Source organism: Aotus nancymaae, unplaced genomic scaffold, assembly GCF_030222135.1.
Source record: "Aotus nancymaae isolate 86718 unplaced genomic scaffold, 86718_ANA_hifiasm-v0.15.2.pri h1tg000021l, whole genome shotgun sequence".
Taxonomy (NCBI): Eukaryota; Metazoa; Chordata; class Mammalia; order Primates; family Aotidae; genus Aotus; species Aotus nancymaae.
This window is the reverse complement of record NW_026988433.1, coordinates 21,480,378-21,505,603: the sequence shown is the minus strand read 5'-3', so window position 1 is coordinate 21,505,603 and position 25,226 is coordinate 21,480,378. Positions and strand designations below refer to the sequence as shown.

Genomic DNA, 25,226 nt, shown 5'->3' with positions numbered 1-25,226 from the left:
TGCTTGATCAATTCGACTGTTTAAACTTGTGCATACTTCGCAAAGTTCTCGTGTTGTGTTTTTCAGCTCCATCAATTCACTTACATTCCTCTCTAAATTGTCCATTCTCGTTAGCATTTCGTCAAACCTTTTTTCAAGGTTCTTAGTTTCTTTGCATTGGGTTAGAACAAGTTCTTTTAATTCACAGAAGTTTCTTATCACCCACATTTTGAAACCTGCTTCTGTTATTGGAACACACTCATTCTCCATTAAGCCTTGTTCCGTTACTGATGAGGAATTGCGATCCCCTGTAGAGGGAGAGGCATTCTAATTTTGAGTATTCTCTGACTTTTTAGGCTGGTTTCTTCTCTTCATTATATATTAATCCCTCTGTCATCTTTGTAATTATTGACTTTCTAACTAGGTCTCTGAGCGAACGTCCAACTTTTGATTCCCAGCGCCGAAATCTGAGCAATCCACTGCGCCGGCCAAAACAGCGGTGTTAAGATTGATGGTGTTTTTCTGCCCGGGAATCTCCGGACTCTGCACCTAGAACTGCTGCGCTAAGGTGCCAGCAAAACCACCGCGCTGGCCACAAGAGTCGCCCTGGCGACCTGTGGGGCTCCTCCGCTGGGAATCTCCTGGTCCGTGAGCAACAAATATTCATCTGAAAGTGTGGCGTCCTCTCGTTCTCTGCGCTTTCACTGGGAGCTACGTGCCCGAGCTGCTAGTGATCAGCCATCTTGGATGTCTCTCCGGTCAGAAGTTTTGAGACCAGCCTCGTCAACATGGCGAAAACTTGACTCTACTAAAAATACAAAAATCAGCCGGGTGTGGTGGCGCATGCCTGTAGTCCCAGCCACTTGGGATTCTGAGGCACAAGTATGTCCTGAACCCAGGAGGTAGAGGTTACAGAAAGCTGGAAACACGCCACTGCACTGCAGCCTGGGTAACAGAGTAAGACTCACGTCTCGAAGAAAAAAAAAAAAAAAAAAAAAGGAAATCTTGATCTTAAAAATATCACAAAGCTGTATCTGCTACTTGATAAAATGATTCAAATGAGCCCATAATGTAGGAAAGGTTCCCATGGGAGTGGAATATCAGAGCCATTACAAATTGCTATCAAAACAGAATCAAGGCTGAGCACTGTGGCTATTGCTTATAATACCAGCACTATGGGAGGTCAAGGTAGGCGGATCACTTGAGGCAGGGAGTTCGAGAGCAGCCTGGCCAATGTGGTGAAACCCTGTCTCCAATAAAAATACAAAAATTAGCCCGACATGGTGGCATGTGCCTGTAATCCCAGCTACTAGGGAGGCTGAGGTATGAGAATCGCTTGAACCCAGGAGGTAGAAGTTGCAGTGAGCAATGACTGCACCACTGCACTTCAGCCTGGGTGACAGGGCGACACTCTGTCTCCAAAACAAACAAACAAAAAAATAGAATCAAGAGGTCAAGCATGGTGGCCCACGCCTATAATCCCAGCATTTTGGGAGGACAAAGTAGGAGGACTACTTGAGCTCAGGAGTTCAAGAACAGTCTGAGTAACATTGGGAGACCGACACTTTGTTTTTTGAGATAGGGTCTCACTGTTGTCCAGGCTAGGGTGCAATGGCTGATTCATGGCTCACTATAGCCTGGACCTCCCCTGACTCGTGATCTTCCTACTTCAGTCTCCCAAGTAGCTGGGACAAAAGGTGCTCAGCACCACACCCAGCTAATTTTTGTATTTCTTGTAGAGATAGAGTTTTGTCATGTTGCCCAGCCTGGGTCTTGAACTCCTGTGTTCAGGCAATCTGTCACCTCAGCCTCCCAAAGTGCTGGGATTATAGGCATGAACCACTGCACTGGGCCAGGGTAATCTTGTCTCTACAAAAAAATTAGCCACATGGTGGTGGTACACGCTTGTAGTCCCAGCTACTCAGGAGGCTGAGGCTGGAGGATGCTTGAACCAGAGAGATCAAGGCTGCAGTAAGCCAAGATCACACCACTGCACTCCAGCCTAGGTGACAAAGTGAGACCCTGTCTCAAAAATAAAAGGTAGAAACAAGAATTAGGAAGACAATTAGGGTTAATATTGAAAACACAAACTTTTTGTTCAGTTCCAGGCAATCAGTGCTTCGTTGATCTAGAATTGATGAACACTCAAATTCAACAACAATGCAGTATCTTTTTTCTTTTTCTTTTGTTTTCTTTTCTTTTGAGACTGAATTTTGCTCTTGTTGCCCAGGCTGGAATGCAATGGTGTGATCTGAGCTCACTGCAACCTCCACCTCCAGAGTTCAAGCAACTCTCCTGCCTCAGCCTCCCAAACAGCTGGGATTACAGGCATGCACTACCATGCCTGGCTAATTTTGTATTCTTAGTAGAGACGGCGTTTTGCCATGTTGGCCAGGCTGGTCTTCTCAAAGTGTTGGGATTACGGGCATGAGCCACTGCGCCCAGCCAGTATCTTTTTTCTTTTTACATTTTTTGCTACTTTAGAAAATGAGATAAAATTTTATAAAATTCTCTTAAGTGTACAGTTCATTGGCTTGTAGTATATCCACAAGGTTGTACAACTGTCCCCGCTATGTAATTCTAGAACCTTTCCATCGTATCCAAAAGAAAGCCTGTGCTGTTAGCAGGCACTCCCCATTTGTCTCTTCCTACAGCTCTGACAACCACTAATTTGCTTTCTGTGTCTATGGACTGGTCTATTCTGGGTACTTCACAGATACCTTGGCATTCAGTTTTATATCAATCGAATATATTTTAATCAAATATAGGAATGATTCACACTTACATCTTCAGATTTCAGCACTTCAGCTCTTTCCACATACACTAACTGGCAAACATCATCTTCTATTGAGTTGAACTGGCGGCCATTGCATGCCATATAAAAACTATCCGCATCAGCCTATGTACACCAATGGGGAAAAGAAAAAATTTAAGACAGGTACCCTGAAAATCTGCTTTATATTCATTATGTATGGCTTTATTCATTCTCATCAGCTTTTAAAATTTATACTTAGCAGACAAAGCAACACCAAAAGTCGCATCTACTGAAGTTGATTGCTAGGGTAATCACACTCTGTAGGTCAATATCCTATGTCTACAATGTTTTCTGGGCTATGACAAAGATTTTTCTTGAACTGGCAGAAGGTATTTAAGTGCAGTAAGCTGAAAGCTGGTACAATTTCAATATTCAACCAGCAACAGTCAACATTTCCCTTTACAGCAGTTTTTTTCCCCTCTAGTCATCGCTTGTGCAGCTGAAAGTAAACAATCATTTCTGCAAAGCTTGGAACCAAATCATAACTGATACTTGTTATGAAATTACTCTTCCAACAGCATTGGGCTGGGCAAGGTGGCTCATGCCTATAATCCCAGTACTTTGGGAGGCCAAGGCGGGTGGATCACCTGAGGTTGGGAGTTCAAGACTAGCCTGCCCAACATGGAGAAACCCTGTCTCTACTAAAAATAAAAAATTAGCCCAGTGTGGTGGCCAATGCCTGTAATCCCAGCTACTTGGGAGGCTGATGCAGGAGAATCGCTTGAACCCAGGAGGCAGAGGTTGTGGGAGCCCAAGATCGTGCCATTGCACTCAAGATTGCCCAGCCTGGGCAACAAGAACGAAACTCCGTCTCAAGAAAAAAAAAAAAAGAAAATGTCAGTATTTATGATTTACGTTAGAAAAAATAAAAGACCAGGGGAACTGGTATGAGATGAAAAACCAATTACTCTTTAATAAACCAAATAATAATAATACATGATAGTTAGATCCCATGTAATGGATCCCATCAAGAGGTCTTAAACTGCCACCTAGTGTCCAATATCAAAAGCAAAGCTCTTGGTCAATTTCAAGGTCAAGAGGCCCAAGAACCAGCCTTTAAATCCCAGCACTTTGGGAGGCCCAGGCAGGTGAATTACCTGAGGTCAGGAATTCCAAAACAGCCTGGCCAACCTGGTCTCTACTTAAAATACAAAAATTAGCTGGGCATGGTGGCAGGCACCTGTAATCCCAGCTACTCGGCAGGGAGAAAAAAAAAACCTAACAGTCTCATTTCCTTGCAGTAGAAAAATAGGTGAAATGCAGAGAGCTGTTTCTCTCAAGGCGAAGCTGTAAAGGCACATGCGCCTCTATGAAATGGTCGCAGGTAAATGGAACCCTCTTGTCTAGTCTCAGCAGAAAGCAACAAAAGAGATGATTAAAGATTTTGTTTGTTTGTTTAGACCGGAGTCTCGCACTGTTGCCTGGGCTGGAGTGCAATGCACTCGGCTCACTGCAACCTCCCCCTCCCGGATTCAAGCTATTCTCCTGCCTCAGCCTCCTGAGTAACTGAAATTACAGGCTCTCGCCACCATGCCTGGCTAATTTTTTGTATTTTTAGTAGAGATGGGGTTTCATTATGTTGGCCAGGCTGGTCTCGAACTCCTGACCTTGTGATTCACCCGCCTGAACCTCCCAAAGTGTTAGGATTACAGGTGTGAGCCACTGCGCCTGATGATTGCAGTTTTTAAACTCAGCCAATTTTTTGAGGCAAGCAAGGAGGCCAAGGCTTCTCTGGATTTAATTCCCACACGGGCATTAGCCCAAAGAAATTAAGTTGTGTGCTTTGGCCCTACCAGCATCGACAGGCTGCTTCTGGGAATTCTGTAAAAGGAAATGCTGCATCATCAACCTTAAGGAAGCTTCAGATTCAAGGCTGTGACAGGAAAATATAGTCCTGCCTGTCCACCCTCACAGGGTTCTGAATCTCACAGACACTGTAAGCTACTCAGTAGCTTTTAATTACCCTCCAATGAAATAATTGTGGATTCTTGATTACTTATGCTTTCTTCCTTTTTTGAGACGGAGTCTCGCTCTATTGCCCAGGCTGGAGTGCAATGCCGCAATCTTGGCTCACTGCAACCTCCGCCTCCTGGGTTCAAGAGATTCTCCTGTCTCAGCCTCCCGAGTAACTGGGATTACAGGCACATGCCATCACGCTCCACTGATTTTCTGTATTTTAGTAGAGACAGGGTTTCACCGAGTTGCCCAGGCTGGTCTCAAAACTCCTGAGCTCAGGCAATCCACCAGCGTCAGTCTCCCAAAGTGCGAGGATTATAGGTATGAGCCTGGCTACTTTTGCTTTTTTTTTTTTTTTTGAGATGGAGCTTCACTCTTGTCCAGATTGGCGTACAATGACATGATCATGGCTGACTGCAACCTCTGCCTCCTGGGTACAAGTGATTCTCCTGCCTCAGCATCTTGAGTAGCTGGGATTACAGGCATGTGCTACCATACCCAGCTAAATTTTTTTTATTTTTTGTAGAGACAGGGTTTCTCCATGTTGGTCAGGCTGGTCTCGAACTCCCAACCTCAGGTGATCCACCCACCTGGACCTCCCAAAGTGCTAGGATTACAGGCATGAGCCACCATGCCCAGTCCTTACTTAAGTTGTTTTTTTTTTTTGTTTTTTTTTTTTGAGACAGAGTCTTGCTCTGTCACCAGGCTGGAGTACGTTGGCGCAATCTCGGTTCACTGCAATCTTCACCTCCTGGGTTCAAGCAATTCTCCTGCCTCGGCCTCCCTGGTAGCTGGGACTACAGGTGCACACCACCACGCCCAGATAATTTTTGTATTTTTCAGTAGAGACAGGGTTTCACCATGTTGGCCAGAATGGCCTCCATCTCTTGACCTCGTGATCCACCCGCCTCGGCCTCCCAAAGTGCTAGGATTACAGGCATTAGCCACTGCGCCCGGCCTACTTATGCTTTCTTAATATGACCAAGTGAGCTAAGCAGCTGAGGAAGGATGATCAATTCTGAATGTACTTTTATTTTGGAGGGGCAGACTGGTGGGAGGTTGGGATTGGGAAGCTTTACTTAAGGAAGTAATCCATGTAGGCAATCTATGTATTGAACATAGCATATTTTAATTTCAAAATGTTTAAAGTCAGCTGTTGAACAAGAAGCCTCTTTAATACTAAGAAGTTACAACCTGCCGGGCGCGGTGGCTCACGCCTGTAATCCCAGCACTTTGGGAGGCCGAGGCGGGTGGATCACGAGGTCAAGAGATCGAGACCATCCTGGTCAACATGGTGAAACCCCGTCTCTACTAAAAATACAAAAAATTAGCTGGGCACGGTGGCGCGTGCCTGTAATCCCAGCTACTCAAGAGGCTCAGGCAGGAGAACTGCCTGAACCCAGGAGGCGGAGGTTGCGGTGAGCCGAGATCGCGCCATTGCACCCCAGCCTGGGTAACAAGAGCGAAACTCCATCTCAAAAAAAAAAAAAAAAAAAAAAAAGAAGTTACAACCTAAGATGGCTTCCCCCATTCGTCAGAATAACGGCTTCTTCTTAACACGCTTTTGGTTGAGTAAGCAGCAAAGTCAGCACATGGATTCGCAAGGATAAAACCCACGCAAGGAGGGCCTCCACTCACCTCCTCAGAGCCTCAGGCACCACCAGGGGCTGGCAGAGACCTCCTGGGGTCTAGAGCTCTACAAACGCTCACTAAACGACCAGGCCCCTCAGAGGAAAGGACAAGGCATGTGACCTTATCCATTCAATGAATTATTCCTTTCTGTTACATGAGCCCAGAAGTTTGAGACCAGCCTGGGCAATGTGGTGGAACCTTGTCTCTACAAAAAATACAAAAATTAGCTGGGCAGCGGGGGCGGAAGCCTGTAGTCCCAGCTATTCGGGAGGCTGGGGTAGGAGGATTGCTTGAGCCCAGGAGGTGAAGGTTGCAGTGAACTGAGACCGTGCCACTGCACTCCAGCCTGTGCCACAGAGCCAGACCTTGTCTCCAAAAAATAAAAATAAAAAATAAAATAAAATAAAAAAGGAGAGGCATGCAAGTGAGACATTATGGTGGCCTAAACTAGGATGATTGCAACAGAAATAAAAAAAAAATTTTTTTAATGAATTTTTGTGAAATGACCATATCACTAAACAGTTGAGATTTCACAGTTAACATATGGCTCTTTTCTTTAAAATCTTGGTATTAAAAATGCACCTTTACCAGTTCACATATTTTATGAGCATCTAGTATGTGCCAGGCACTGTGCTATGGACTAGGAAAAGAGTAGGGAACAAAATTCACATGGTTCCTACTTCAACTCACCATCTAATGCACTAAACAACAGCCTGAAGCTAACCGCAAAGAATATAAAAGAAACAGGTTTTATTGAAAATGTTTGCATTGTATGGAGCCAAAACTTTAAAGAAACCTGGCCTTTGTTTCCTTCTAGTCCTTTGTTTTTATTGTTCTCTTCTGAGGATGAAATTAGAAAAAGATAAATTCATTATGATCAAGGCCCTTCAGTGTCACAGGGATCAACTACAGTGTTGAGAATATACCCCTACTTCTCCAAGGAGGTGTCTGCTAAGGCTGTGGTAACTAAGCATGCAAATGAAAAGAAGCCAACATACTCTATTAAGTGGTCATCTGTCTTTTTCTGCCCCCAAGAACAACAAAATTGAACCTCCTTCTGCTTTTCATATGTCCTAAAGAACTGTAAATTGTCTACCCAAAGACCAAGATTCCTAAGAGTCACACTACAAGTTTATAAGCATAATCCTTTTTTTTTTTTTTGATCTTTTAAAAAATTTTTTTAAGAGACAGGGTCTTGCCATATTGCCCAAGCTGGTCTTGAACCCTTGGCCTTAAACGATCCTCCTGCATTGGCCTCCCAAAGTGTGGGGATTACAGGCATGAGCCACCGCACCTGGTCTCACAATTCTTGCAGCTAAAGCTAAGGCCAACAGACATTCAAAAACTTATCAAAGATACAGAGAAGGCTTATGAGTCCTTATTCAAAAATCTGTGGTGAGGAAAAGAATAAAGATGTAGTTAGCTGACCAGGCTATGGAGTCAGGCTGCCTAGGTTTGAACCCTAACTCTGACACCTACTAGCTGTCTAGCTGCAGGCAAGTGACATATCTGTGCCTGTTTCCTCGACTGTAAAATATATGGCTTTTTTCTTTTTTTTGAGACAGACTCTTGCTCTACTGCCTACGCTGGAATGCAGTGGTATGATCTTGACTCACTGCAACCTCTGCCTGGGATTATAGGCACGCACCACCACATCCTGCTAATTTTGGTAATTTTTAGTAGACATGGGCTTTTGCCACTTTGCCAGGCTGGTCTCGAACTCCTGCCATCAAGTGTTCCGCCCACCTCAGTCTCCCAGAGTGCTGGGATTAAAGGCGTGAGCCACCACACCCAGCCAACATGGCACTGTTGGGAGGATTCAAGGAGACAATGCATGAAAAGCGGTTGGCAAAGGGTCGAGGCTTTTAGGTGTTTAATAGTTGGTAGCCACCGAGCCTATTATTCTCATTACAGCCAATATTAATTTACTTCAAGTTTTATACCAAGAGGGTATTAGGTCTTAGAAAACCCTTGATAGGATTAGATCAGCCCCTAAGATCCAGAGTTAGCAATAAATAATACAACTCATGATAACAAGATAAAGGGTTCTAGCCCCGTGGGGAAGAACATGCAGCAACCTGTTTCACAGTCACAGAAAACATTTGTCAACTTGAGCAACCTTCACTTGGTCAAAAGACAGAAGGGGAGACAATAGTGCAGATGTACAAGGAAAATCCATTCACAGTAAATATCCACAATATTACCTGTATATTATGAAGGGCAGCACTTGTTATGGAGAACTGTGTGAGTTTATTAAACAGGTGAGTGTAGTGCATTTAGAAGACTTCAGACTATTTTAAAAGTCTAATTGGTCTTAAACATTTTTTCCTAATCTATTTCTGGGTCTTTTCCCTTGTTACTTGCTTATTACCCTTAGTTAAGTAGAAACTATAACAATACTGCCATTACAGAATGTCTCACAAACAACCATCTCCCTTCCCCACACCTTCATCCCACTCCTACTAGAAGAGGAGTGTGCCCTTGGAATTAAAAGTGAGGGTGGGCCAAAACGGTGATTCATGCCGATAATCCCAGCACTCTGGGAGGCCGAGGTGGGTGGATCACCTGAGGTCAGGAGTTTTGAGACCAGCCTGGCCAACATGGTGAAACCCGGTCTCTACTAAAAACACAAAATTAGCCAGGTGTGGTGGTGGGCACCTTTAATCCCAGCAACTCAGGAGGCTGAGGCAGGACAGTCTCTTGAACCCAGGAGGCAGAGACTGCAGTGAGCTGAGAATGTGCCATTGCATTCTAGCTTGGATGATGAGCTAAACTGTCTCCAAAAAAAAAAAAAGAGGGTGACACTCTTGCTTGTCACTTATGTCTAGCTGTGTAACCCTGGGCAAACCACTTCTCTCCCTCTGAAGTCACTCTCCTCATCTGTAAAACAAGGATAACAACACTACCTGTCTCCTCAAAGGGTTGTAATAAGGATTAAATGAGATAAAGTATGTTGAACACTTAGCACAGTGAGTGATATAGAAGCCCTAGATAAATTTGCATATTATCATCATTATCCTTATTATTACATGTGCTACCAGACTGAAATGGCTTAAGGCACGATTTTCCCATGGTTTACAAAGTTCCTCGGCAACCTCGGAAGGCTTTCTGATGGTTAGTGAAAGGAGCTATTCAAGAGCTTTTCTGTTCTTAATGTCAACTTGTAAACTCTAAATCCACAAGATAATTGAAACATGTTTTCAATGTCTCCCTAAATGATGGGGTACTTTGTAAAGATTAAAGATAATAACTGTGTACTCTCTTGTAGACAGAACTCCACACTAAAGCTTCTCTCTGGGGCTCACCGAACAGGTACACTCTTCCACATGGCCACTGAATGGCTGCCAGTCCTGTCAATCTAGATTTCCATAACAAAGGACATGTCGAGTGGGCCTCGTGTCATAGCCTCCCTTTCACCCACAAACCTAAGTCAGACACCAATTGCAAGCGATCTTACAGGTACACTCATTTTTTTGTCAAACGGCAAGGTAAAACTTATCTGGGGCAAATTCAAGAAGGCTGCCTATTGTTAAAATGAGAGAGAGAAGCAAACTTTTGACAAAGCTGCATTTCAAAATCTAATGCAATTTCAATGGATAAATATAATAGGCTACTAAAAAAAAAATTTAGGCCAGGCAAGCGGTGACACATGCCTGTAATCCCGGCACTTTCAGAGGCTAAGGCAGGTGGATCACGAGGTCAGGAGATCGAGACCATCCTGGGCAACATAGCGAAACCCCGTCTCTCCTAAAAATACAAAAATTAGCTGGTATGGTGGTGCGCACCTATAGTCCTAGCTACTTGGGAGGCTGAGGCAGGAGAATCGCTTGAATCCGGGAGGTGGAGGTTGCAGTGAGCTGAGATCGAGCCACTGCATTCCAGCCTGGCGACAGAGTGAGACTCTGTCTCACAACAAAACAAAATTTAGCTGGGCATGATGGAACGAGCCTGTAGTCCTAGCTACTCAGAAGGCTGAGGCAGGAGGATTGCTAGAGCCTGGGAGTTTGAGGCTGCAATGAGCTATTATCATGCCACTGTACCCCAGCCCGGGCAACAGAGCAAGACCTCATCTCTTAAAACAAAACAAAACTTGTTCTCTATGAAGTAAAAAAAAAAAAAAAGAAAGAAAAAAAGAAAAAGAAAAAACAAACAAACAAAACAAAACAAAACAAAAAACAAAATGGCTGGTTGTAGTGGCTCACGCCTGTAATCCCAGCATTTTGGGAGGCTGAGGTAGGCAATTCGTCTGAGGTCAGGAGTTCGAGACCAGCCTGATTAACATGGAGAAACTCCATCCTTACTAAAAATACAAAATTAGCAGGCCCATGCCTATAATCCCAGCTACTCGGGAGGCTGAGACAGGAGAATTGCTTAAACCTGGGAGTTGGAGATTGCAGTGAGCCAAGATCACGCCACTGCATTCCAGCGTGGGGTGACAGCAAAATTTCATCTCAAGAAAAAAAAAAAAAAAAGAAAAGAAAAATCCAAATTGAATGAAACCTACAGATAAGGCAACACTTTTTTTTTTTTTTTTTTTTTTTGAGACAGACTCTTGCTCTGTAACCCAGGCTGGAGCATAGTGGCACGATCTCGGCTCACTACAGTCTCCACCTCCAGGGTTCAAACAATTCTCCTGTCTCAGCCTCCCGCGTAGCTGGGATTATAGGCACACACCATGATGCCTGGCTAATTTTTGCATTTTTTAGTAGAGACGGGGTTTCACCATGTTGGTCAGGCTGGCTTTGAACTCCTGACCTTGTGATCAGCCCACCTCAGCCTCCCAAAGTGCTGTGATAACAGGTGTGAGCCACCACGCCCAGCAGGGCAACACTTTAATAACCTGTATAATACCTGAAGTTTATGTCATTTTTATATTCATATAGAAACATGCATACTCCTAAGAATGAGTATGCAAATACAAGAGAAAACCTTTGTAACATCTTTAGGACTGAGGCACGTGGAAAGTGCTGCTGAATAAGTGAGATAAAGTGGATGGCAAAACCTCCCTATGTGAAAAAATATCTTTTATATCGCACAAGCACTTTTATAAACTGAAAATACCATTCTTTCAGTGTTTCTGTCTATTACAATGATTTCCCATCAGGAAGTAAAGCATCTTTATGGAATGTCACAAAAATTCCTTGTCACCCAAATTTTAGAAAAATAAAATAGATTTTATTTTCTAAGATGTGTCAAAGAGCACCTTTTAAAAACAGAATGAAAGAAGTAAGGGTAATGGAAAATAATAAGATGGTGTTAACTTCAAAAAGTTTGGGAACTACTGCTTTTCTGGAATAGTTACCACTTGATTCAAATAAACAACAAAACAAAACAAAACAAAAGCCTAGATTTCCTTTTTTTTTGAGACTGAGTTTTGCTCGTTACCCACGCTGGAGTGCAATGGCGCGATCTCGGCTCACCGCAATCTCCATCTCCTGGGTTCAAGCAATTCTCCTGCCTCAGCCTCCCAAGTAGCTGGAACTACAGGCATGCACCACCATGCCCAGCTAATTTTTGTATTTTTAGTAGAGACGGGGTTTCACCATGTTGACCAGGATGGTCTCGATCTCTTGACCTCGTGATCCACCGGCCTCGGCCTCCCAAAGTGCTGGGATTATAGGCGTGAGCCACTGTGCCAGATCATCCTTTTTTTTTTTTGAGGAGGAGTTTCGCTCTGTCACCCAGGTTGGAGTGCAGTGGTGCAATGTCAGCTTACCATAACGTCTGCCTCCTGTCAAAACCCTAGATTTCATACCCAATCTGATCTATAAAAAATCATGGGCATATAGCCAGGTGCAGCAGCTCACATCTGTAATCCCAGCACTTTGGGAGGCCAAGACAGGAGAATTGCTTGAGGCCAGGAGTTCGATACCAGCCTGGACAACACAGCAAGATCTCATCTCTACTGATGGGAAAAAAAAAAAAAAGAGAGATGGGCATATGTTACAATTGTATTTCTACTAATGAATTTAGAAATACATCTAGAATTACAATTCTACCTTAGAAGACATATCAACAATCTTAAGTGAAAATGTTGTAAATCAAACATAGCTAGTATCATACAGTTTCAATAACACAGTTTCTGTGGCAAAGAGATTTTTAATAACCGTTACCTGTGTACTAAACTTTATCAGCACCATATATTGGTTGGGAGTAGAGTCTCTGATGATTTTCATTTGTTCAATTACTTCATTAAATGGGGCGACAAACTTCATAAGATCATGACTAGTCATTGCAGCAGGGACTGTGAGAATACACAGCATGGCACTGCGCCTCACGTCTTCTTTTAAGGAGGTCATCTTACTAATAAAACAATAGAATGTCTTGAGTAGATGAGGTACGGTTAGTTCAAACAACACTAATAAGACAACTTTTACGTCCAAGAAAATAGGAAAAGGCCGGGCGCGGTGGCTCATGCCTGTAATCCCAGCACTTTGGGAGGCCGAGGCGGGTGGATCACGACGTCAAGAGATCGAGACCATCCTGGTCAACACGGTGAAACCCCGTCTCTACTAAAAATACAAAAAACTAGCTGGGCATGGTGGCGCGTGCCTGTAATTCAGCTACTCAGGAGGCTGAGGCAGGAGAATTGCCTGAACCCAGGAGGCGGAGGTTGCGGTGAGCCGAGATCGCGCCATTGCACTCCAGCCTGGGTAACAAGAGCGAAACTCCGTCTCAAAAAAAAAAGAAAAAAAAAAAAAAAGAAAATAGGAAAAAATAAAAATTACAGTATGTCACAAATGAACTGTTCTACATTATACCCATTGAAATTTTTAATCTTCAGTTCAAGGTTTGTTATGGTTATAAATCTACATTAGGCAAATTTGCAGTGTTTTACTTTCATCAATGTTTGAATAATAATTTGTCACTGAGTAAGTTAAAAGCACAACTCTGGGCCGGGCGCGGTGGCTCAAGCCTGTAATCCCAGCACTTTGGGAGGCCGAGGCGGGTGGATCACGAGGTCAAGAGATCGAGACCATCCTGGTCGACATGGTGAAACCCCGTCTCTACTAATACAAAAAAATTAGCTGGGCACGGTGGCACGTGCCTGTAATCCCAGCTACTCAGGAGGCTGAGGCAGGAGAATTGCCTGAACCCAGGAGGCGGAGATTGCGGTGAGCCGAGATCGCGCCATTGCGCTCCAGCCTGGGTATCAAGAGCGAAACTCCGTCTCAAAAAAAAAAAAAAAAAAAAAAAAAAAAAGCACAACTCTGGCTATGGATCTCTCTCAAAGGGCCTAGTAAAAGAGCTGTAAATATAAAAGAGAATGCTAAACCATGAGGATGTAACTGAAAATTTCAGGAAGCGTTCCTAGGTTGGGGTGGCTGGAACAGCAGAATAGAGAGAGGAAAGAAAAACCTCCCACAGTATAATTTGTGTTTTGAAATGCTGTAAACTCACTTGACAGTTGTGATCCAAAATGGCTACCTGGGCTGGGTGTAGTGGCTCACAACTGTAATCCCAGCACTTTGGGAGGCTGAGGTGGGCTGATCACCTGAAGTCAGAAGTTCGAGACCAACCTGGCCAACATGGTGAAATCCCGTCTCTACCCTCTCCAACCAAAAAAAATCAGCTGCGTGTGGTGGCATGCACCCATGGTCCCAGCTACTCTGAGGAGAGAGAATTGCTTGAACCTAGGAGGGGAGATCGTAGTGAGTGGGGATCGCACCACTGCACTCCAGTCTGAGTGATGGAGTAAGACACTGTCTCAAACAAAACAAAACAAAACAAAACACAAAATGGCTACCTGAATAGTCACTGTTTTCCCAATAGGGATGTGGCAAACAAGTTAGCACAAGAAAAGCCTTAAGGTATCAGCTACCAATTATCCAAGGAGGTAATGGCCAGGCTTGTGGATTATCTAGCCAAATGCTTCCTTTCCTTGAGGCTCCAGCAAGACTTTTGACTGAACCACAGAAAATGGTAGAAAGAGGTGATAAAATTGAAATGAGTTAACTGACTTCTTAGCAGCCTCTTCAGTAAAGATTTGGTAGGGACATGAGACTACAATGACTCTGTCGATCATTTTCTTTGTCCTTTCTTTTTTTTTTTTTTTTTTGAGACGGAGTTTCGCTCGTTACCCAGGCTGGAGTGCAATGGCGCCATCTCGGCTCACCGCAACCTCTGTCTCCTGGGTTCAGGCAATTCTCCTGCCTCAGCCTCCTGAGTAGCTGAATTACAGGCACGCGCCACCATGCCCAGCTAATTTTCTGTATTAGTAGAGACGGGGTTTCACCATGTTGACCAGGATGGTCTCGATCTCTTGACCTCGTGATCCACCCGCCTCGGCCTCCCAAAGTGCTGGGATTACAGGCTTGAGCCACCACGCCCGGCTTTCTTTGTCCTTTCAATTCCCCAATCACCTTCCATGCCTATCAGCTAAGAAAACATTTTCCAACGTATTTTCTGGCATTTCTCTTATAAGGAAAAGCTTTGACCCAATCCACAAGACTAATCAAATGTAAAACATCTGAGAATTTTCTAACACACAATACACAAAAGTATTATTATTTTAAAGCATAAAATAATACCCACTTCCCTTCAGGGCAAGAGACTACCCTATAGCAAAAAAAGAAAAAACAAGAAATTAGACAAACCCAAAAGAAAAAAGGGTTTTCTTACTTTGTCTTATATAGGTGCATAATACCATGAACTATTTCAACTGATGGATTTCCACTGAAGAATGAAATCTGTTCTGGAAGCTGTTTGGATGGAGAATCAGGGGCAGCATTTATGCATTCCTTACTGTGATCTTTACTTCTTTGGGCAGTGGGGGATGCTTCTGAAGACTTCCTTTCTTCCACTGTAGTTTTTAGTTCATCTTTCACCAATTAAAAAATAGCAGATTATAAATGGATAGGACATATGCTGAAAGGCACAAACTAGATTAAAATTTCAAATCAGAGGAATAAACTTTGATAGAGTAATTATATTGCGTTGGAACCGAATCGGAAGGAGGAGGGAAAAAAAGAGTAATTACAATGTAATGCATTGAGAGTTATATTTGTAGAACAGCTGAGTTTTGAGAGGATCATACTTTAAAGCTCTCTTTGCCCCATAAAAATCTCATTAACACCCTGAGAAACTCAAGGATGGCTATTACATTTGGCAATACCATAATGCAAGCAGGTGCTCCCATTATGAAATCCTAACTGGGAAAAACATTCAAGACTACTAAGTTTGAAATCCAAACCTATCAGTTCTGACCACTTGCATGTTGGAGATGTAGTACTATCTACACATCCACTTCCCCAGATGAAATGAACTGGCAGAGCAGGAGAAGGCACAACATGTTTATCTGGACACATTCATTATCTGCCACTGAACTAGGTGGTAAGTTCTCCCTGGTGGCTGGGTGTGGTGGCTCACATCTGTAATTCCAGCACTTTGGGAGGCCAAGGAGGGTGGATCACTTGAGGCCAGGAGTTCGAGACCAGCCTGGCCAACATGGAGAAACCCTGTCTCCACTAAAAATACAAAAATTAGCCAGGCGCGGTAGAGGGCGTCTGTAATCCCAGTTACTCGGGAGGCTGAGGCGGGAAGATTGCTTGAGTCCAGGAGATGGAGAATGCAGTGAAACAACATTGCACCACCGCACTCTAGCTTGGGCAACAGAGACCCAGTCTCCACTAAAATGTGGCTTAACGATGTCATATAAAGCACACAGGCATGAAAAAGTATGCTAGATGTTAAAATCGTAGGCTTATCAAACACCATGTATAAAATAGGCAACCAGGGTTCACGTTACAAAAGACAGTCCAGGGTTTTAGAAAGCATACCTGGGATGGACTTCATTGTCTCAATGATCACATCTGTCATTTCTCGACGGCCGAGATGCTGATGGATAATTGCTGCTTTCTCTCCTGGTGACTTCCCTTCTAAACAGGCTACAGCTGAAGCTAGTGTTGTCTTTTTGATCTCCTCATCAGACATTTCCCCCGCTAAAGAACATATGAATGATTAATACTAGGTAATAAAACAAGCTCCTCTTTATTCTCTATTCATCCATTATTAGGTTTCCCTTTTCTTTCTACTGCCTTCCACCAAGATGATAAGAAGCCTTTGTAGTATCCATCTCACTCACCTCTGGGACCACTGTGGAAACAGTCAATAAGTAGCCAGGAAAATATACTCAGAAATGCAGGGCTGTTCTACTGAAATCATGCACTTTATTTTTATTTTTTGAGACATTCTCACTCTGTCATCCAGGCTGGAGTGCAGTGGTGTGATCTTGGCTCACTGCAACCTCCTCCTCCTGGGTTCAAGTGATTTTCCTGCCTCAGCCTCCCGAGTAGCTGGGACTACAGGCATGCACCACCATGTCTGGCTAATTTTTGTATTTTTAGTAGAGATGGGGCTTCACCATGTTGGCCAGGCTGGTCTCGAACTCCTGGCCTCAAGTGATCCACCTGCCTCAGCCTCCCCTAGTGCTGGGATTAAAGATGTGAGCCAGTGCGCCAGGCCCAAAATCATGGACTTTAAAGCAAATTTACAAAAGAGAGTCCCTAATATATGCTCTGTCAGGGCAGGGACTATGCCTGTTTTGCCTACCACTGTATTCCCAGCACTTACACCACAATGCCCAGCACATAGAGGAAGCTCTCTTAAATATCTGATGAATAAATGACTACATGACTGACCCATGCAGATGTCTGTATGTGGCTAATATCAATTTAGCTGACTTTCAGAACTCAGAAGCCACTTAAGCCTTTGGAAAGATGCTCATAAGCTATTAAATAATATTCAATCTTTAATTTGCAGCTCCAAAGGTCACACACCCAGGAAGTTTCCAATGACACCATCCCTACCTGCCCCCGTCCCTCTCTTCAAACCAAACACCTTTTCTTGTAATAGCTTTCCAAACTGTTTCTTCTTTCCTTCAGAGCACTTACCACAGTTGTAATTCTACACTTACTCTGCACTTAATTCATCTGTTTCCTTCAAGAAATTGCTGGTGCCATTAAAGCAGAGACCCTGTCTGATTCAGCACATGAGAAAAGCTCCAGCAGATGTGAGCATGAAATAAGTTATTTTATTTTATTTTTATTTTTTTGGATATGGAGTTTCACTCTTGTCGCCCAGGCTGGAGTGCAATGGCACGATCTCAGCTCACCACAACCTCTGCCTCCCAGGTTCAAGCAATTCTCCTGCCTCAGCACCCGGAATAGCTGGGATTACAGACATGCACCACCACGTCCAGCTAATTCTGTATTTTTAGTAGAGACAGGGTTTCTCCATGTTGGTCAGGCTGGTCTTGAACTCCCGACCTCAAGTGATCCGCCTGCCTTGGCCTCCCAAAGTGCTGGGATTACAGGCGTGAGCCCCCTCACCCGGCCTTTTTTTTTTTTTTTAAACAGAGTTTCTCTCTTGTCTCCCACGTTAGAGTGCAGTGGCACTATCTCGGCTCTCTGCAACCTCCGCCTCCCAGGTTCAAGCAATTCTCCTACTTCAGCCTCCCTGGTAGCTGGGATTACAGGCACCTGCCACTATACCCAGCTAATTTTTGTAGTTTTAATACACTCAGGGTTTCACCATGTGTTGGCCAGGCTGGTCTCGAATTCCCGACCTCAGGTGATCCACAGCGCCTGGCCAAGTATTTCTTGAATGAATGTTATTATTAGGTAATTATCTGAGGACCAAGGAAAAGAGCCAGAGCTGTATTCCCCACTAAGGAGCTATGTTACTGGTGTGAAAAGCTCAGACTCAAGTCCAGCTCACTGAGTTAGAATACCAGTTTCACCCATTACAGATAACCTTGGACAAATCATTTAATTACTAAGCTTCAGTTTCCCAATGTGTAAGAGACACACGCCACACCCATTTACCTCATAGGGCTGTTGCAAAGATAATTAAAGAATAAAATGCACAAAAGGTGCTTAGCACAGTGCTGGGATATACGAAGTATCCAAATTTAGTTATTACTATGGTTAGGGGGCACCTCAATGGATATGCTTCCAAAAGGGAACAATTTAATTAAACCAAGGACCGTCCAGAGTTGCTGGGGACCCAGTCCCTGCCTCTACGAAGCCTAGAGGGAAGCAAGTCAGACAAACATACCACTCGACTTTCTCGAGAGGGAGACGCGCCAAGTATAAACGGAACACCCGCAGAAGGCACTGGGAGGAGGTTCGGGGCAGTGCTTCCCTGAGATGATACACGGGAAGGCCTCTCAAGGGCAGATGGAAAGAAAGGGATCCCGACCACCTCTCCGCTTCTTCCTGAGGCAAGAGTCCTCGCCGCGGGTTTTTCCCGGGACAGTGCTTTGCGAGGGAGAGCCCCCTGGGCCCAGACCCGGCTACAGGGAAGGCCGCGAGGCCGCGGGACTCACCCGCGGCGCTGAAGCCGAAGCCGGCAGGGACGGGCGAGTGTTCCGCGAGCTCCAATCGGATGACAACCAGTGACACACTCATAGGGCAGGCGCTGGCCGGCGCGGGCTCCGGCTGTCTGAGGAAAGGCTGGGAGGCGAGCCGAGAGGCCGAACGGCCCGGAGCCGGCAGCGCCGCCACCGCCTCAACGCGGTCACCGCCGCCTCAGCAGGAGCAGCAGCTCCCCGCACAGCCCACACAGCCACAACAACTTCCACTTCCGCCTCCCGGCCGCCGTCGCTGACCCGTGGGTTACGCATGCGCTCACCACCGCGCACAACGATTGGGCCGCGCGGCACGGGGTCAGCATGGTGTCCTTCCGGACGGGATCTCGAGGAGGTCGGAGTAGGACGTCGTGACGATTGCTATGGCTGGAGTCTCGCACTTAGGCTGAGCGGCAAGTTTTCGCCCAGCCCCGAGTTAACTTCTCCCTGCCCGAGAGGCCTCGTCCTCAACCCACCCCGTCTGACGGCGCGGGATCCCCGGCTCCGCGAGGTCTCCGAATTATCCGCGCTGCCTGCTATGCAGAACGTTGCCCCTTTTGTTGTGTTTGACTCCTCACTCTAACCCTAGTAAGGGTGGTTTTGTTTCTGTCCCACTTTACAGATAGGTACAATGAGGCTCAGAGAGGTGAAGTGGCTTCTAAGGGGCCATAGGGAGTGGAGACTCGATTGCCATTCAGACAGCGATCTGGTCGGGCGTGGTGGCTCAAGCCTGTAATCCTAGCACTTTGGTAGGCTTAGGCGGGCGAATCACTTCAGGTCAGCAGTTGGAGACCAGCCTGGCCAACGTGGTAAAACCCAGTCTCTACTAAAAATACAAAAAATTTAGCCGGGTTTGGTGGTGGGCGTCTGTAATCCCAGCTACTAGGGAGACTGAGACAGGAGAATCGCTTGAACCCGGGAGGCGGAGTTTGCAGTGAGCCTAGATAGTGCACTCCGGCTTGGGCAACAAGAGCAAAACTCCATCTCAAAAAAGAAAAAAAGAGAAAAGATAGCGATTTGCTGGTTACGAGCACAGTGCTGGAGTTCTGGGTCCTCCTCCCCACCCTGTCACTTCACAAATGTTTACTGAGAGTCTGGACACCCTTGGGATGCGTTGGCGTATAAGATAAAAATAATTCCTTTTCATACTGTGAAGTCGACCTACATGAGCAGTTGTGCAGTATTGAACTAGTCATTGCATAAAGTTGGCATGATATCATAATTTCATGCAGTTGCGAGGATGAAACAGAATTATGTATATAGATATAATACTAGCTTTCTGAGGCTGAGCATTCTCTCCAGTATGTCAGACTGACTTTTGTATGTAGATACTGACAGACATAATCAATGCGTATATGACAGGATGCTACTCTAGATACATCCTATAATAATACATATGTAAGTACATAGTACATTCTAGATATGTGTATATGCAGACTGTATGTTTATAACATGACCACAAGATACATGTGTATATAGGGCTTGTGATTATATCCTATGAAATACGTTTCCACATGCCCTGTTTAGATCAGGGTTTCTCAGCCTCTGTGCTATTGACATTTTGGGTCCTGATAATTCTTTTTTTTTTTTTGACCTGAGCATTGTAGAGTGTTTAGAAACATCCCTGGCCTGACCCACTAGACGTCAGTAGCACCTCTCCCTAGGTGGTGACAACCAATAATGTCTCTGGGCCTTGCCAAATGTCTCTTTGGGGTCAAAAAACATAACCCTGTTGAAGAATCACAGAGTTTTGTAAAAGTGCATAAACCATACACACATACTATATGCATGAAACATATGAGACTCTTGTGAACTTTTTTGGTATTACTATAGAAGATAACATTTCAAAGTTTGCCAGGTACTAATTTGAGTGCTTTACATACCTTGTCTAACGCAGTGGTAACAACTTTATGAAATTGGTACTATAATTGTCTTTATTTTGCAAAGGAGTAACCTGAGACTCAGAGAAAGAGTAACTGGCTCAGATTTCACACATAGTAAATGGCAGAGCTGGAATTTAAATCCAGACAATCTGAATTCAGAGCCAACACTATCTTTTTACCAAACAAACCATCTTCTTAATAATGTATGACAATATACATTGTGTTTGCATATTCATGAGAGCATCATTTAGGTAGCAAATCTGTATTATCATGCTTATCCCATTCTGAGTGTCTGGAAGAAGACAAATCTTTATGGTAGATGACAGTAACAGAGAACTAGAACTGTTAACCAGAGTTGGGCAGGTTGGGAATATAACAGCTCTTCGTGGCTGCCAAAGACTAAATCTGTCCCCAGCTTTTCTCTATTTTCTGATGTCTCCAGTTTATGTATTCTTTCAACTCATATAGAGCATCCACTATGTGTCTAAAAACTGTACTAAGTCCCAGGGGATATATGTATACCAAGATGAATAAGATAGTCCTTGTCTTAAGGAGCTTATAAACACATAGACCTGAAAACAGGCCAGTCATGGTGGCTCTCGCCTGTAATTCCAGCACTTGTGGGAAACAGACGGGAGGATCACTTGAGGTCAGGAGTTCAAGACCAGCCTGGCCAACATGGTGAAATCCCAACTCTACTGAAAAAATGCAAAACTTAGCCGATCGTGGTGGTGCGCTCCTGTAGTCCAGGCTACACGGAGGCTGAGGCAGGAGAATTGCTTGAACCCGGGAGGCAGAGACTTCAGTGAGCCAAAATTGCCCCACTACACTCCAGCCTGGGAAACAGAGCAAGATTCCATCTCAAGAAAAAAAAAGTAGTTACTGGCCGGGTGCGGTGGCTCTCGCCTGTAATCTCAGCCTTTGGGAGGCTGAGGTGGGTGGATCACGAGGTCAAGACATCGACACCATCCTGGCCAACATGATGAAACCCCATCTCTACTAAAAATACAAAAATTAGGCCGGGCGCGGTGGCTCACGCCTGTAATCCCAGCACTTTGGGAGGCCGAGGCAGGTGGATCACGAGGTCAAGAGATCGAGACCATCCTGGTCAACATGGTGAAACCCCGTCTCTACTAAAAATACAAAAAATTAGCTGCGCACGGTGGCACGTGCCTGTAATCCCAGCTACTCAGGAGGCTGAGGCAGGAGAATTGCCTGAACCCAGTAGGCGGAGGTTGCGATGAGCCGAGATCGCGCCATTGCACTCCAGCCTGGGCAACAAGAGCGAAACTCCGTCTCAAAAAAAAAAAAAAAAATACAAAAATTAGCTGGGCATGGTGACGCATGCCTTCTTGGGAGGCTGAGGCAGGAGAATCGCTTGAACCTGGGAGGCAGAGGTTGCAGTGAGCCAAGATCACGCCACTGCACTCCAGCCTGGGCAACAGAGCGAGACTCTCTGAAAAAAAAAAAAATAGTTACTGTGTAATTGGGTAAGTACTCTGCTGAAGATACGGTGAAGAGGCAATGGGAGTGAAAAAAAAAATCTCACACTCTGCCTGGAAAAAGAAAAGAAAAGCCTCCACAGAGGAGCTAAAACAGGCTGTGATGTCAAAGTGAATGGAAATTCACCTACCAAATAAAGCAGAGAAAGGTTCCAGTCAGTGAGCACAGCAGGTAACAAGGCCTAGGGGTATGAGAAATGACAGCATTTCCTGCCTTGGGAAGTGGCTAGAACAGAAGTCTCTCTTTTTTTTTTTTTTGAGACAGAGTCTTGCTCTGTCGTCCAGGCTGGAGTCCAGTGGCGCAATCTTGGCTCACTGCAGCCTCCGCCCCCCCACCTCCCCAGGGTTCAAGCAGTTCTCTTGCCTCAGCCTCCCAAGTAGCTGAGATTACAGGCGCCAACCACCACACCCAGCTAATTTTTGTGTTTTTAGTAGAGACGGGGTTTCACCATGTTGGCCAGGCTGATCTCGAACTCCTGACCTCGTGATCCACCTGCCTCAGCCTCCCAAAGTGTTGGGATTGCAGGCGTTAGCCTCTGCCCCCCGCCAGAACAGTTGTCTTTAATTGAAGGAATAAGCAGGCTGCTTGTGGGAGCATTGCCCTCATGTCCATTAGTGGGACTGTGTGGAGGACAGTGTCCTCCATAGGATTAAAGTTGCTGCTTCAGGCCTCATTAAGCCCTCACACAAAATGTGTTGACACTTTTACAAGCCTGTAAGTGAATTTCTTTTTCTATTGCAAACATTGACCTTGGCATAGAAACATAAATAAAACTGAAAATGCAAATGAACCTTGACATTTTTAGTTTCAAATATTACCCCTCAATTCAGCAGATTTCCAATTACAGTCCTTCCATGGTGGTATCCTCAGGGAATTGGTTCCAGGACCCCCTGCAGATACTGAAATCTGCAGCTACTCAAGTTACTGATATACAATGGTATAGCATTTGCTTATAACCTATGCACACCCTCCTATATGCTTTACCCCATTTCCCATTTAGAAAAAAAAAGTACTTGGCTGGGCTTGGTGGCTCACACCTGTAATCCCAACAGTTTGGGAGACCGAGCGGATCACTTGAGGTCAGGAGTTTGAGACCAGCCTGGCCAACATGGTGAAACCCCATCTCTACTAAAAATACAAAAAAATTAGCTGGGTGTGGTGGTGGGCTCCTGTGGTCTCAGCTGCTCGGGAGGCTAAGGCAAGAGAATTGCTTGAACCCAGGAGGAGGAGGTTGCAGTGAGCTGAGAGCCAACCACTGTACTGCAGCCTGGGGGACAGAGCAAGACTCTGTCCCCCCCAAAAAAAAAAAAAAAAGAAAAAGAAGTGCAGCTCGCTGTCAGCACAGTATTTTCAGGGGAAAAAGGTAATCTCTGGATTATTTATAATACCTAATACAATGTAAGTGCTGTGTAAATAGTTGTTAACCTGTATTTTTTGTTTGCATTTTTGATTGTTGTATTGTTACTGGTTTTTGTTTGCTTTTGAGACTGAATCTTACTCTATCACCCAGGCTGGAATGTGGAGCACAGTCATGTGATCTCAGCTCACTGCAACCTCCGCCTCCTGGGTTCAAGCGATCCTCATGCCTCAGCCTCTTGAGTAGCTGGGATTATAAGCATGCACCACCATGCCTGGCCATTTTTTTTTTTTTTTTTTTTTTGTATTTTTAGTAGAGATGAGATTTCACAATGTTGACCAGGTTGATCTCGAACTCCCAACCTCAGGTAATTCGCCTGCCTTGGCCTCCCAAATTTCTGGGATTATAGGCATCAGCCGCCACCCCTGAACTGTTTTTTGTTTTGTTTTTACTTTGAATATTCTCTATACATGAGAAACATACTCAAGATTTACCAGTTGAGAGCCTTTTTTTTTTTTTTTTTTTTTTTTTTTGAGACGGAGTCTTGCTCTGTTGCCCAGGCTGGAGTGCAGTAGCGCGATCTTGGCTTACTGCAACCTCCACCTCCCAGATTTAAGCGATTCTCCTGCCTCAGCCTCCTGAGTAGCTGGGATTACAGGCATCCAACATGCCTGACTAATTTTTGTCTTTTCTTTTAGTAGAGACAGGGTTTTGCCATGTTGGCCAGGTTGGTCTTGAACTCCTGACCTCAGGTGATCTGCCCACCTTGGCCTCCCAGAGTGCTGGCCACCTTGCCCAGCTGAGAGTCCTTTCTTTAGGTGTTTGTAGAGGTTGAGTATATCCCTTATCCCAAATGTTTGGAACCAAAAGTAGTTCAGATTTCAGATTTTGGTATATCTGCATATATATAATGAGATATCTTGGGGTGACCCAAGTCTAAAGAAAGTCACTTGTGTTACATATCATCTTATACATATAGCCTGAGGGTAATTTTATAGACTATTTAAAATAATTTTGTTCATGAAACAAAGTTGTGTTAAGTACTTACATGTGGAATTTTTCACTGTGGCTTTGTGTGGGAGCTAAAAAATTTTTGGATTTTAGATCATTTCGGATTTTGGATATTTGGATTAGGGATGCTCAACTGTATAGTTTGAGCCCTGGCTGGGCGTGGTGGTTCACACCTGTAATTCCAGCACTTTGGGTGGCTGAGGTAGGCGGATCGGACCTGAGGTCGGGAGTTTCATACCAACCTGACCAATATGGTGAAACCCCGTGTCTATTAAAAATACAAAAATTAGCCAGTGTTAGTTGAGGTGGTCATTGCTTTTATTCTGGCTTTGCATCTTGAGTGAGCTAGGGATGGCCATCAGCTGCTCTCAGAGGGCAATTGCAGCTAACTAATTACTACTCCTTGTTCTTCTTCACATTTATTCAGTATAAATTTAATAACAGAGGTTTATGTCAACATGCTTATGGATAATTAATGTGGTTAAAAGAGTAGTTTTACGAATGATAAAAAGGTTTTGATTTGGGGTCTTAGAGTAAACACCATTAACGGGTAATTCTTTTTGGACCTCCCCCTGAAAGGGCTATCTAGCACAAAATTTACATGAGTAAACAGAGTAGAGACAAAGGAATATGGGGTAAACAGATTTAACTCAAGAAGTTTCTTTTTTTTTTTTTTCCCCCCCGAGATGGAGTTTTGCTCTTGTTACCCAGGCTGGAGTGCAATGGCGCGATCTCGGCTAA

At 44.6% G+C, this 25,226-nt stretch overlaps 2 protein-coding genes across 6 annotated transcripts in view; one reads left to right on the top strand and one right to left on the bottom strand.

Moving 5' to 3' along the window:
• Positions 1-18,807, bottom strand: part of BRAP (BRCA1 associated protein) — a 47,386-nt gene extending 28,579 nt beyond the window's left edge. For 2 of the 3 annotated variants that reach the window (XM_012469052.3, XM_012469053.2), the window contains exons 1-5: positions 18,711-18,807; positions 16,162-16,323; positions 15,005-15,203; positions 12,496-12,685; positions 2,765-2,878 (exon numbers count right to left, since the gene is read on the bottom strand). In XM_012469052.3, the coding sequence (XP_012324475.1) occupies positions 2,765-2,878; positions 12,496-12,685; positions 15,005-15,203; positions 16,162-16,323; positions 18,711-18,792 (747 nt within the window). In that variant the 5' untranslated portion in view covers positions 18,793-18,807. The remainder of the gene's footprint in view (positions 1-2,764; positions 2,879-12,495; positions 12,686-15,004; positions 15,204-16,161; positions 16,324-18,710) is intronic. The other variant, XM_012469054.2, reaches the window with a different exon arrangement.
• Positions 18,808-19,049: 242 nt separating this feature from the next.
• Positions 19,050-25,226, top strand: part of ACAD10 (acyl-CoA dehydrogenase family member 10) — a 70,928-nt gene continuing 64,751 nt past the window's right edge. For all 3 annotated transcript variants that reach the window (XR_010343823.1, XM_012469049.2, XM_064379826.1), the window contains exon 1: positions 19,050-19,319. The gene's annotated coding sequence lies outside the window, so the exon portion shown is untranslated. The remainder of the gene's footprint in view (positions 19,320-25,226) is intronic.